This window comes from Arachis hypogaea, chromosome 5 (genome assembly GCF_003086295.3).
Source record: "Arachis hypogaea cultivar Tifrunner chromosome 5, arahy.Tifrunner.gnm2.J5K5, whole genome shotgun sequence".
Classification (NCBI taxonomy): Eukaryota; Viridiplantae; Streptophyta; class Magnoliopsida; order Fabales; family Fabaceae; genus Arachis; species Arachis hypogaea.
The window spans coordinates 92,302,668-92,316,793 of record NC_092040.1 but is presented as its reverse complement, the minus strand read 5'-3'; the positions used below and the strand labels follow the sequence as shown (position 1 = coordinate 92,316,793).

Here is a 14,126-nt window from a genome sequence, read left to right as displayed (position 1 = left end):
TCCAAAAAATCTACAATTTTAATAAACTTATGAATGTAAAACGGAACATTAAACGATTTCTAAAAATTTATTAAAAATCACCATTTGACTCATTAGCATCTAAAAAATCATTACCAGGACTTTTGATATTAAAAAAAAATTAATATAAAGTATAGTCCTCCAAAGTAGTATAAGAGTTAAAACTTGATTTTTTTTTTCAGAATTAGAAGTAACAGATAGTTATATAATATATAATGACCAATTATATTTATACAATATGTAATTTAAAAAATATTTAAAATACTATATCAATTAAATTATCATTTAATTTGTGAAATTAAGTATAAAACTTATGTTTTGATAATTTTATGCTTTGAAAGATCCAAGTTTTGTTTCTATTTTGCTAAGGACTAATATACTTAATATTTCAAAATTGAGAACAAATTTGGCAATTTCTTTTTTTAGAGACTAATATGGTACCATTTGGGTAAACAGTTTAATTAAGTTACTTTTAAAAAAATAACTTAAACAATAAATGACTATATTAAAAGTAGTCTGTAAATAAGTTATTTTATGTTTAGATTTTTTGTTCTAAAAATACTTATTTTATAGAAATGTGATAAAAAGTAATTGTATTATGAGAGAAGTCATTTTTTTTAACTTCTCTATAAACTCCTAAATAACTTTTTAGAAAGCTGCAATTTTGTTTTGAAAATTGCACGAGACATTAATACTACTACTTTTCATAAGCCAAAAGTTCAAAAAAGTTACTTTTAAACCTTCCCAAACGGGCTCTATGTCTAATACAAAATTTGTTGAGAATATACCAAAAAACACAAATAATACAAGAATTTGGTCACAAAATTTCCAAACTACAAATTATTCAATTAGAAGCTTTTAAAGTTTAATAAGGATTTTATTAAAATTTTTATTTTTTAAACTATAGAAACTTTGATAAAGATTGTGTAAAATTATAAGCATTTAAGGAGGAACTAAAACATTAAAAAAAAAAAAAGGGAAAAACAAAGAAGAAAGAAGCATGGCGCCAAAATTTATATGAACCGTTAGTTAGTAGTTACTCTTGTTTTCTTCCTAAGCTTACATTTTCTTCTATCTCCAAAATTTGAGAGCTCACGTTTTCTTCAACCCCAAGAAAAAGAAAAAAAAAGAAAGAGCAAGAAATTACGTTTCTTTAGATTTGAGAGCAATGGACCAAAATCCCAACTTTGTTCCTGGGTAATTTCCCTTCTTCTTCTTCACTCTGTTTGAAATGTATAGTTAGATATGAATGTCAATGTTCTTGGGTTCTATTCTAATTTAACTGAACCCTACAATTTGCAGCAAGATATATATACGCGGTTTATCACCAGCCACAGAACATGGTTAGTGCTTTGTCTTCTATTCATATTCTTTTTCTGAATTTGGTGACTATTTTGGATTGCATGCATTAATTTCTTGCTTATCATTTGAGTTTTGCAGATGAAGTTAGGATGTACTTTTCTAAATATGGCAAGGTTAAGAGTTGTACCGTCAGGGAGGACCGCAACCCGCGCCGGAATCTCAGAGTCGGGTTTGTAACTTTTAAAGATGTCTCTGTGGTTGATAGAGTCATAGTGGAGAATCATATTATTGATGGTTGTCAGGTAAAACAATGCAAATTGCTCTTGGCTTTATTGGGACTTGTTCTTCCTATGCTACATTTGTTATAAGTCTTTTCTTGTGGTTGGTTATAGGTTACGGTTGAAAGATGCCTTGGGGAAAGGAATGTTGATGATACGTTTCCGGAAAACACACTTTATGTTTATGGAATTCCTGGAAATGTGTCTCCAGGTTTGTTTCTTCTTCAGTTACTATTCTAATCAAAATTCAAATTCTTTTAACTCAGTATTGTTTTGGGTGCCTAATATGTTCATGCTTTCTTTCTTTGTTAGTTAGTCTAGTTTTTAATTACTTGTACTACAAGTAATGGCATGATTAGTAAATATGAAACAAATAATCAAGAATTTAAAATGTTTAAGATAGCTTGATGTAGTGGACTAGTTTATAAGCAAAACGACTTCATTGTCCTACTCCTTTAGGTATTGTATTGATGTCATTGTTTTTCTTTAGTTATGTGGAAGTAAATTATAGAAAGATATTTGAAATCTTAATTTTAAATGTTGATGATGAATGACTTGCATTTTTCTGTCTCAGGTTTTTTGGCAAATTTCTTTAGTGATTATGGACCAGTCGTTTTATGCAGCATAGAAAGGGAAAAAGGCCATGGATACATTTACTTTGAGTCTCCTCAGCAAGTTGATGATCTTATAGCACGTTTTGGGAATTGGATTAATTTTCATGGATATAAAGTGAGGAATCTTCTATTAAAACCAAATCACCATCCATGCTCATATCTTGTTATAAATATACATACTAAAACTAACACTTTTCAGATTCTATTTTTATTATTTTGTTCAAAAGAGAAAGTTGTTGGAACTGAGCAAGTTTTCTTTATCTTGCATTGTAGTTGGAAATAAGCAAGCATCTCCAAAATAGGGGACCAACGCTTCCATGTAGGGTAAGTGTTCCATTGAATGCTGCTAGAGCCGATCCTGGTCGAATGGCTGTTTCTAACCCGGCCGGGGGAAGCACGTCGAGTGGCAGGGTGGTCCAAAATCAGTTGTGGCAACCTTATGGAAGCTATGGTACTATGGTACCCTCTGTAGCATTTCCTAATTCCATTGGTCATGGACAATACAATGATGTTCCTATAGAAGCAGGAGGGCAAGGTGGTGGTGCAATGAGACAGAATATTTCTACTTTTGCTGGCCATCGCCGCGGCCAAGCCAATGTCTCTCAAGGGGCTAGTAGTAGTGGAGGTGGTGCCTTGAATGCTGGCCATCATGATAATCCAAAGGTGTCAATGGAATAGATATAGATGATTTTGTTCTTCATTCATGACATTTCTGGTTACTAGTAACTTTTTTTTAGTTTTTTACTTGATTTGATTACTTCATGTTTCAGAATTGTGTTAGTTTACTACATGAAAAGATTGTGCAGATAGACATGGTTCTGTTCTTCATTCATAACATTTGTGTATATTGAAACATCTTGGGATTTTGTTTCTGCTTTATTTTAGTGACTTTTTTGTGCAGATAGACATGGTTCTGTTTTTATTTTTAGAATTTTATGTTTTCTAAATTTTATAAATAATGCACTTAGCTTCCATTGATCTCCCCAAAGATTCTTAACCTCACATGAATAGTCTAGGTTACTTGATAATATATGTAAACTATAAATCATTTTTATTATATAAATAAAGGTACACAAATATTGAAAAAAAAATTCAATTTCTAACCAATAATCATTTGTCTTAGTTCAATATTTTGTTAGAAAACATCTATATTCTTATGGGACTTAAATTTTGAGTATAGTAATTATCATGTAGATTCAAACAAAAAAAAGTTTAAACAAAGCACTTTAGTAAGTGTTTGCTTGGATTAGTTTCTTAGAGGGGAAAAAAAATACTTTTCGAACATTTTGAGGGTGTTTAGCAGTTTAGATACATTTTTAAAAAAAAAAACGATATTTTTATTTTTAGATGCTATTAGAAAAAATCTTCTAATAAAAAAAAATTCTCCTAAAAAATTGAAAACACTTGTTTCATCCAAATAACACTTTATTATTATTATTATTATTATTATTATTATTATTATTATTATTATTATTATTATTATTATTATTATTATTATTATTATTATTATTGTTCCGGGGCTTACCTAGAACCGGACAGTGGTTGAGCTTGTTTGTGAGGCCCAAGCGTTGGAAGAGGGTGGTCTCCGACTTGGTTTACGTCTGGGAGCCGCCTCCGAGTTGTGTATGTGAAAGGATGGGGGGTGGTACCTGCAAAGACACTTCGATGCCTAAGTCAGCATGGGGTTAAGCAGGTTTAGAATGTATTAGAACTTAGGAATACCTGAGAGTTGTCAGTGTACTTATAGTGGTGAACTCATGACCATCGTTGGAGTGGTTCCACCTTTTAAGGAGGATAACCGTCCCTTTATCTTAGAGAGGTTAGGATTTGACTCCTGGAAGTGGGTTGAGAGATTTTAGGGGCAGTTACTTATTTGAATAAGTGCTATCTGCCAGTTAGTCTGACTCCCAACTTCCTTTTGTGTACAAACCGACCTATTTGGTGGAAGTCGGTTGCGAGAGGGGCCAATCTTCGGATTGGGCCTTTTTGTCTTATTGGATCCTGGGCCTTTAGCGTTGCGCCAGGTATGAACATTGCCCCTACTCGAATCCAAGCCATTTCATGAGTTGGGTTCGAGTATAAAACTCGGGGTCGTAGCCGACTTGTTGAAGAACCGACGTGATTCAAATTTCCTTAACCGTCGTGTCTAATCAAACGTCGCGTCTCTTAGAGTTTTGAGCATTCATGCACGGGGGTGGGTGTTTACATTGATAACGGTGCAATTCTTAAATGGTTGTGTCGTTTTACCTTTATACTCCTAACGTGCTTATAAATACTTATCCTCCTTTTCCCTTGTTTCGTTTATGAAAACTTACTTACGCACTCTGCATTGAAAGAAGGCTTCTTCGTTCAACTGTTGTTGTACCTTTGATCCTTCAAAAGTAAAGGTCAGTTTTTTCTCCTATCCTCTTTTACAAATACTTTTATTTGCATGTTTTTGTTTTGAGAGGAGTGTTGGTCGTAGACTTAGTGATTCTGTTTTGTTAAGGATCTAATCCCAGGCCTCTTAGAGACCCTGTTTTTTATCCTTTTTCCTTTTCCCTTTGTAGGTTTCAGGATCCTTTCCTTTTTTTAAAAAAAGATGTCTTCTGTAGAGTCCCTCGCTCAGTGGGTTGATGTTACTGTTCTTGGAGAAGAACCCCTTGTGGATACTGACTACATTACCGACCTTCGTACGCACCATAGAATTTGTGCTTCTGATGATGATGAGTCGAGATATGAACTGATAGCCCCGGGGTCCGGAAGACCGGGTTTGTTTTGGAAGAGATTTTGAGGAAGACTCTCATTTTATTTTTATGTATGAGAGTTTTTTCACCCGTTTGGGAATTCTTCTTCCTTTTTCTGACTTTGAGATAGCCGTTCTATCTCATTGCCGGATAGTCCCTACCCAGGTTCATCCTAACTCTTAGGGTTTTTTGAAAATTTATCAATTTATCAGCCATGCGCTGGATTTTCCAACTTCTTTGAGGATTTTCTTTTTCCTCTTTCATATGACCAAGCCCTTTAGTGGGCAAAATAACAAACAACAATGGGTGTCTTTCCGAGCTATACAAGGCCGGAGAGTTTTGACCCTCTTTGATGAATCTTTTCATGATTTTAAATTTTTTTTTTAAAGTGCGATCTGTTGAGGGTCACCACCCTTTTTTTTCGGACCAAAATTTTTCTCCCCGCTTTCCCTTATACTGGCTGGAGGCCTTTCCTTGTGAAAAATATAATTTGGATGATTTGGACGAGGTGGAGGTGGCCATTGTGGGGTTCTTCCGAGAAGTATGGGGGAGGGCCCCCTATTTGGATACGAAAAAGTTTTTTTAGGGGTCTCCGACCTTTGTCCAGGCCCAATTAGGTAGCATCCTATTTGTTTATGTTTTTTGTCGAGTGATTGTCTGAGTTGTTTATCTCCGACTTGTTTACTGATTTTTTTATCCAATGGTTCTTGCAGAGATGGCGAAGAAGAATTTCAGAGAATCTTACTAGAGAGTCCAGGAGGCCAAGGCGAGGTCCCGCGCTAGGGCTGCTGGCCCTCCTCCTCCTCCCCCTCACAACCTGGGAACCCCCTCCCGACCTATTATCATATCCTCTTCCACCTTTTCTCTTCCTTCCTCTCCTCATTGATCTTTCCCTGAGCCAGAGCTGAAGAAGCGCAAGACTTCAGGGTCTAGCTCTTCTTTTGAAGGTGAGGCAAAGTCTGATGCGCCTCAATTTATTCGAAATTACATCTATCCCCATATTCGTATAAGTATGGATGATGCTTCCGTTCGAAACCACCTTAATCTTCTGGTTCAGGGGAGTGTTAGGGCGGCGGGGGTGTGCACTAAGCTTTTGGATATTTTTGAGAAGACTCCCCTCAACTCTTTGGGCTCATCCCTGAGGGTTGAGGGGCTAGAGGGGAGGATTCTTTTATATCAAGAAGCTGAGAAGAGGTTGAAGAAGGAGGTCACCGGGTTGAAGGAGGAGAGGGATAGTCTCCGAGAGGAGGAGAAGAAATTGATGGACCGGTGTGCCATGGCAGAGGGTCTGAGGGAGAAAGCGGAACAGAGCTATTCGAGTTTGTTCCAGGACCTTGTGGAGGTGAAAAAGGATTTGGTGAGAGCTCGGGATGCCTATGTGGAACTGGAGGACTCCATCGCTGAGGGAGCCGAGGAGGTGTGGAGGATCTTTAAGGAACAGGTCGGGGTTATTGCTGCCGACCTGGATCTCTCTCCTTTGGATTCTGATAAGGTCGTGATTGATGGGGCTATTGTTTTTCCCCCCGACCTGTGTCTGAATTCGAGCTAAAAACTCGGGGTCAGAGGATAATAGAGTCCCCTCCCCGACTAGGAGACGTCCCGAGTTCCTCGAAGGCTTCGGAGAAGGGTTCTGATCCTCGTGCCCCGTCCCCTGTTGGTGCTGCTCTGACTTCTCCCCCGGCCCTGATGGCGCTCCGATTGCTCCTCCTGGCGATGATCTTCCTCTTGATGGTGGTGACCTTCCTTCTTCCAATTAATTTATGATGGCTATATGGGGCCCGGCCCGTGGGTCCCTCGTTTTTTAAACAATTTTTATGTTTTATTGTGGTGGTTGTTTTCTAACACTTCTTGACCCTTTGTGGTCGTAAACAAAATTAAAAATACCCTTTTTTGGATAAGGGTTTTAGGTTATATTTATGTTGCTCTACATGATTTCTCTTTAGGTTTTGAAAAACCTTGTTTTGATCTTTTTCTTTTCGTTGAAAAAAAAAACCCATTATTTTTTTGGAAAATTTTCTACCTCGGCCGGCCGTCCTTTGTCTAAGTTTTTCTTAAGACTTGGGGACAGTTTTTACCTTTGATTTTTCGATGGATTTTCTTATCTCTTTTTGATATTCCTCGTACTCAATTATTTTTTATTGAGTTTTTGTAAATTAGGTTATTCTTGCGACGCATTTCGTTTCTTCTCGGGTTCTCCGACTCATAAGTTGGTTGGCCTGTGAGTTATTACATGATCAGCTTTTATAACCTCTTTGCACTGACTTGTACCTCGTCGTTTTATCCTGACGACCATCTAGGTCAATTCATGGGATTTTCACGTTTTGTCGAGGTTAAGTCGGCGCGTTTCGTGGAGAGAATGAAAATATTTAAAGGAATTTGCAAAGAGATATGGAAAAAGATCTTTATTTATTTGTAAAGGTACTTTTTTGCTACTAAGGGTTTTGACAATTTTGTTGCCCCTTAGTCCCCACTTTGATGCCTCGTTAAAAACCCCCTTCAGGAAAACCCTTTCTTTGGGAAAAAACCATGAAGTTGGGAAAATAGTACATCAGGGAGTGGAGTTCGTTTTTAACTACAGTACATTTTCATGTTACAAGCATGCCACGACCTAGGTAGCTCGGTACCGTTTAAGTCGGTCACTTTATAATAGTATTTTCCTAAGACCTTTTTAATTTTGTATGGTCCCTTCCAATTGGCGGCAAGCTTTCCTTCCCCAGACTTGTTGACTCCTGTGTCGTTTTTGATCAAAACCAAATCGTCTGGGGCGAAGCTTCTTCGAATGACCTTTTTGTTATATCTGTTTGTCATCCTTTGTTTCAATGCTGCTTCTTTAATTTGGGCTTGTTCTCGGACTTCGGGGAGTAGCTCAAGTTCTTCTTTATGCCCCTGTATATTTCCAACCTCGTCGTAGAAGCTCACCCTTGGACTTTGCTCGTTGATCTCGACTGTTATCATGGCTTCTATGCCATAAGAAAGTTGGAAGGGTGTTTGCCCTGTGACAGACTGAGGTGTGGTCCGATAAGCTTAAAGCACTTGTTGGAGCTCCTCGGCCCAAGCCCCCTTTGCGTCCTGCAACCTTTTTCTTTAACCCTGCCAGTATGACCTTGTTTGCTGCCTCGGCTTGTCCATTTGCTTGTGGATGTTCCACCGATGTAAACTGATGTTTGATCTTCATACTGGATACCAGGTTTTTGAAGGTTGAGTCGGTGAACTGAGTGCCATTATCGGTAGTGATAGAGTGAGGTACTCCATACCTGGTGATAATGTTCTTGTAGAGGAACTTTCGACTTCTTTGAGCGGTGATGGTGGCCAATGGTTCTGCTTCTATCTACTTTATGAAATAATCCACTCCCACTATTAGATACTTTACTTCCCCCGGCGCTTGGGGGAATGGTCCTAGCAAGTCCAACCCCCATTTTGCGAAAGGCCATGGGGAAGTTATACTAATGAGCTCCTCGGGGGGAGCTACATGGAAGTTTGAATGCATTTGGCATGGTTGGCACTTCTTCACAAATTCTGTGGAATCTTTTTGTAAGGTCGGCCAGTAGAACCCCGCTCGAATTACTTTTCTGGCTAACGACCTAGCCCCAAGATGGTTCTCGCAAATTCCATTGTGAACCTCCTCTAACACCTCGGTTGTTCTTGAGGTCGGGACGCACTTTAGTAGTGGTGTTGATATTCCCCTTTTATAGAGGATATTTTTCACCAGTGTGTAGTTTTGTGCTTCCCTCCGGATCTTTTTCGCCTCTTTTTCCTCTTTGGGGAGGATGTCGAATTTCAGGTATTCGACTAAGGGCTTTATCCACCCGAGGTCTAACCCGGCGACTTCAACGACATCTTGAACAGCCTCTATTTTGACCACAGAGGGTTCAGGGAGAGTTTCTTGGATTAGGCTTCTGTTGTTCCCTCCTGGTTTGGTACTTGCAAGCTTGGAGAGGGCGTCTGCCCTGCTGTTGAGGTCCCGAGTTATATGCTTGACCTCAGTCTCTTCAAAGCACCTAAGATGCTCCAAGGTTTTGTCCAAGTACCTTTTCATGTTGGGATCTTTGGCCTGATATTCTCCATTTATTTGGGAAGTCACCACCTAAGAATCGCTGAATACCATTACTTTGCTTGCACCAACTTCTTCTGCCAGCTTTAACCCTGCAATCAAGGCTTCATATTCTGCCTGATTGTTGGAAGCTGGGAACTCGAACTTGAGGGAGACTTCTATTTGCGTTCCCTCTTTGCTGACTAGTATTATGCTTGCACCGCTTCCAACCTTGTTGGAAGATCCATCTACATATAACTCCTATGTAGTGGATTTTTCCTCTTGATCTCCTGCGTATTTTGCTATGAAGTCGGTGAGGCAATGGGCTTTTATTACCGTCCGAGTTTCGTATTTCAGGTCAAACTCGGAAAGCTCTATTGCCCATTGAACCATTCTGCCTGCAATGTTCGTCTTCTAGAGGATCTGCTTCATGGGCTAGTTCGTTCGCACCTTTATTGTGTGTGCTTGGAAATAAGGCCGTAATCGGCGTGAGGCTACTACTAAGGAGTATGCAAACTTTTCAAGTTTTTAATACTTTAGTTCAGGGCCTTGTAAAACTTTGCTGGTGAAGTACATAGGATGCTGCCCGACCTCATCTTCCCGTATTAGAGCTGATGCGCCACAGCTTTGTCTGCTACCGACAGATATAAGACGAGTTCTTCCTCGACTATGGGTCGGGTCAGAATTGGAGGCTGGCTCAAAAATCTTTTGAACTCTTGGAATGCTTTTTCGCATTCCAGAGTCCATTCGAACTGGCATCCTTTTCTTAGTAGGGAGAATAGTGGAAGGGATCTTAGTGCTGATCCCACCAAGAACCTGGAAAGGGCAGCGAGTCGGCCGTTCAATTGTTGAACCTCTCTTAGGCAAGTCGGGCTTTTCATTTCTAGAATAGCTTTGCACTTGTCGGGATTTGCTTTGATCCCCCTTTGTGTTAGCATGAATCCTAGAAATTTTCTGGCCTCCACCGGGAAGGTACATTTTGTGAGATTTAGTCTCATCCCATGTAACCTTACGGTGTCGAAAACTTGCGAGAGATCTGTCAAGAGGTCGGTCTCCTCCTTGGTTTTCACCAGCATGTCATCCACGTAGACCTCCATTAAGTTCCCGATGTGGGGAGCAAACACTTTATTCATCAATCTTTGGTACGTGGCCCCAGCATTTTTTAATCCAAAAGGCATTATCACATAGCAGTAGTTTGCTCTAGGCGTGATGAATGAGGTTTTTTCTTCATCCGAATTATACATCGGAATTTGGTTGTATCCCGACTAAGCATCCATAAACGACAAGTACTGATACCCTGAGCTCGCATCTACCAAGGTATCAATACTGGAAAGTGGATCTAGGTCTTTGGGGCATGCCTTGTTCAGGTCAGTGTAATCAACGCACATCCTCCACTTGCCGTGATGTTTTTTGACCAGAACTACATTTGCTAGCCATACTGGATACTTGACCTCTTTGATGAAGTCGGCTTCCAAGAGAGCTTGTACTTGCTCCTTCACCACCTGAGCTCATTCTGGCCCGAGCTTACGCCTGTGCTGTTATACTGGTCATGATCTGGGATGTACTTAAAGCTTGTGGGACATGAGTTGAGGGTCTATCCCTGGCATGTCAGAAGCTTTCCAGGCGAAGAGGTCAGAATTGTCTCGCAGGAGCTTTATCAGCCTCTGTCTTAAATCTCCATCTAGACTGGCTCCTATGTTGGTATTTTTCCCATCCTCTTTTCCGATTTGAACTTCTTCAGTTTTTTCCCCCGGTTGCGGCCGTAACTCTTCTTTAGCTTTTACCCCCCCAAGTTCTATGGTGTGGACTTCCTTGCCTTTTCCTCGGAGGTTCAAACTTTCATTGTAGCACTTTCTTGCCAATTTCTGGTCTCCCCGCACCGTCGCTATTCCCGTATGTATTGAGAATTTCATGCAAAGATGAGGGGTTGATACCACTGTTCTGAGCCGATTTAGGGTAGTCCTGCCAATTAAGGCATTATACGCTGACTCGACATCGACGACTATAAAGTCGATGCTAAGAGTTTTGGAATTTTCCCCCTTTTCAAAGGTCGTGTGGAGGGTGATGTATCCTAGTGGCTTTATTGGCATGTCTCCTAGTCCATACAGGGTATCTGGATAAGCTTTTAGCTCCCTTTCATCCAACCCTAACTTGTCGAATGCGGGCTTGAAGAGGATGTCAATCGAGCTCCCTTGGTCCATGACAAATGAATTTTTGTCGGTATAGAATTTATCAAGTGATCAATCGTAGTATAGTCTAAACCAACGCAAAATCCATCATCAAACAAATCTACAATCTATATCCGAGAGTACTAGTCTCCCGAGTCGTTCTCCCTTGGAATTGCCAAAGTATGCATCTTATTGATTTAGTAAGCCTTGTTTGAGTTCTTTGAAGGTCTTAGCAAGTAATGAGAAACAAACAATCAATTATCAAAAGGACTTGACTTAGGGTTGGCATTAGAAATCTTATCATTATAGTCCACTCAATGTTGACAACAATTAGGTCTTGCTCCATTTAGTTATCCCTCAAGTGTAGAGGAAAATCAAATGAAAACGATCAACTTGAGTCACAAGTTCTAGCTTCACCTCATGGGGATCTAGCTTTAGTGCACTCCAAGTCAATTGGCAATCCCTAACTCCAAATCAACCATTGATACAACTATTCAACTTATTCCAATGACCAAACCCTATGCCAAGTGTAAAAATTCTACTCCATAGCTAGTATTGACATTTTATCAAACATGTAATGAGCAAAAAGGAAAGTCATAGTAAAATGAAGAGAAAAGTAGAAGTAAAGATATTGCAACACAAGGAATTAGCAACAATTATCAAGGAGCAACAATGAGGATCAAAATCTCAAAATATCAATGGAATCCAAAAATCATAGAGTTGAATCCTAGATCCAAGGAATTTTAGCAATTACAACTACAACTTGAAATTGGAAGAGAAAACCTATTACATGAACAAAGTGAAATGAAAGTTGCAATGGATCTCACCAAGGAATGGGTAAAAATCCAGAATTTTGATGAAGAAGAAACCTAGTAAGAACTTGAGTTCTCTCTCCTCTCTCCCCCAAAAATATCTCAAAAACTAGAAAAATGAACTAAGTGTCTTCTACCCTTGCCCCCTTGGTCCTCTTAAGCCTTTTCCCGCCAAAGCACTCCTCAAAAGTTAGGATCTCTAACCAACTCCACGCCTGAGTCACGTGACTTCTAAAAAAATCATATTCGATCATCGGCGCGTACGCGCAAGGTACGCGTGCGCGCCATGGATGCGATTTTGGAGTGTGCGCGGAGGCGGAACGTACGCGTGCGCGTCCATGAGGATCCTGGCTTAGCCGCTACTCAAGCCGGCTCGTGGCTTGGCTCTTAGTCTCGGCTCCACGTTGCTCTCATCCGCGCAGGCGCGTCAGGTGCGCGCACGCGCCCATGCGGAAATCTCCAAAGCTCAATTCTCATGCTTCCTTCCTTTGCACCCGTCTTCCTTCTCTTTTCCTGTCCATTCCTACTCTATATCCTGAATCCACTTAGCACACGAGTCACGGCATCGAATGGCATCAAGAGAAAAATAGAAATGTATCTATTTTAGTGCAGAATAAGCATGTTTTCATTCATGAAGCAAAACTAGGAAAAGAATGCAATTCCTCGTATTTTCATGCAGAAAGTGTGTGAAATCATTGATAAACCCCTTTGAAATTAGCACAAGATAAACCCTCAAAATGGGGTTTGTCAGTCCACCAAGGTTCTGTGGAGATTGGCATTTGCCAAGATTATGGTTATCACCACCGGGTCATCATGCCCGGGAATGATACCTTGCCCATCCTCTTTGGTGAATGAGATGGTTAGGAGATCGGGAGTCTCGTTCCCGACTTGGTAGACCCGCTTTAGATGTCTCTTGCGAGATGACTTGGTGAGTCCTCCTCCTCCAAATCCTCCTGAGATCATGTGTACATGTCTCTCTGGGGTCTGTGGTGGTGGGTTTCTTCGATCGCTGTCATCTCGCTTCCTTTTCCCATGATTGTCCGACCTTTCTACGAGATATCTGTCGAGCCGACCTTCTCTAGCCAGCTTTTCTATCACGTTTTTGAGGTTGTAACAGTCATTTGTAGGATGGTCATACATCTTGTGGTATTCGCAGTAGTCGCTACGACTTCCCCCCTTTTTGTTCTTGATGGACCTAGGGGGTGGCAGCCTTTTAGTGTGGCAAATTTTCCTATACACATCGACTAGGGAAACTTTCAGAGGAGTGTAAGAGTGATATCTCCTCAACTTTTTCATGCCAATCTCCTCTTTCTTATTGGATTCTCTCTCTTTTTCTTTCGACAGGTGAGAGTGTCCAGGCCACCAATTCGGCTCTCGTAGTATAGCATTTTCCTTCATGTTGATGTACTCTTCAACTCTTTCCTGTACATCGTTCAGGGAGGTAAGGTGACTTTTTGATATGGACTGGGAGAAGGAGCCTTCCCTGAGTCCATTTACTAGGCCCATAATTACTGCCTCCGTGGGCAGGTCTTGAATTTCCAAGCACACTTTGTTCAGCTACATGGGGCAGGTCTTGAATTTCCAATCCCATTAGTTCAGCTGCATGGGGCAGTCCTTCCTTTCCTGGTTCATGCCCTTCAGAGGAATTTACCTTTGGGTTTTTTACCCCAGAGGTACCCTCTTTGTGTTGGTCATTCTCTTCCTAGTGGAAAGTCATGTCCGCCTCATTGTTTTTTGTGTTCAGATTTTCTTGTTCTGAATCGGTCGTGGCGTGGCCATCTTCGGGTGAGTTGTCCGCCATCAACTGATGATCTCTCGGATCCCCGGCAACGGCGCCAATGTTCCGGGGCTTACCTAGAACCGGACGGTGGTTGGGCTTGTTTGTGAGGCCCAAGCGCTGGAGGAGGGTGGTCTCTGACTTGGTTAACGTCTGGGAGCCGCCTCCGAGTTGTGTATGTGAAAGGATGAGGGGTGGTACTTGCAAAGACACTCCGATGCCTAAGTCAGCATGGGGTTAAGCAGGTTTAGAATGTATTGGAACTTAGAAATACCTGAAAGTTGTCAGTGTACTTATAGTGGTGAACCCATGACCACCGTTGGAGTGGTTCCACCTTTTAATGAGGATAACCGTCCCTTTATCTTAGAGAGGTTAGGATTTGACTCCTGGAAGTGGGTTGA

The 14,126-nt window shown here is 40.6% G+C and overlaps 2 protein-coding genes across 2 annotated transcripts; one reads left to right on the top strand and one right to left on the bottom strand.

The window, feature by feature from the left end:
- Window positions 1-1,062: 1,062 nt before the first annotated feature.
- Window positions 1,063-3,067, top strand: LOC112801934 (heterogeneous nuclear ribonucleoprotein 1). The gene is made up of 6 exons (XM_025844888.3): window positions 1,063-1,215; window positions 1,321-1,361; window positions 1,459-1,622; window positions 1,713-1,809; window positions 2,173-2,327; window positions 2,486-3,067. The coding sequence occupies exons 1-6, from the start codon at window positions 1,187-1,189 to the stop codon at window positions 2,888-2,890; spliced, it is 891 nt and encodes a 296-aa protein (XP_025700673.1). The 5' UTR covers window positions 1,063-1,186; the 3' UTR covers window positions 2,891-3,067.
- A 7,166-nt stretch (window positions 3,068-10,233) lies between these two features.
- On the bottom strand, window positions 10,234-11,169 carry LOC140173241 (uncharacterized). The gene is made up of 2 exons (XM_072196031.1): window positions 10,585-11,169; window positions 10,234-10,470 (listed from the first exon to the last, which is right to left on the bottom strand). The coding sequence occupies exons 1-2, from the start codon at window positions 11,167-11,169 to the stop codon at window positions 10,234-10,236; spliced, it is 822 nt and encodes a 273-aa protein (XP_072052132.1).
- Window positions 11,170-14,126: the final 2,957 nt, after the last annotated feature.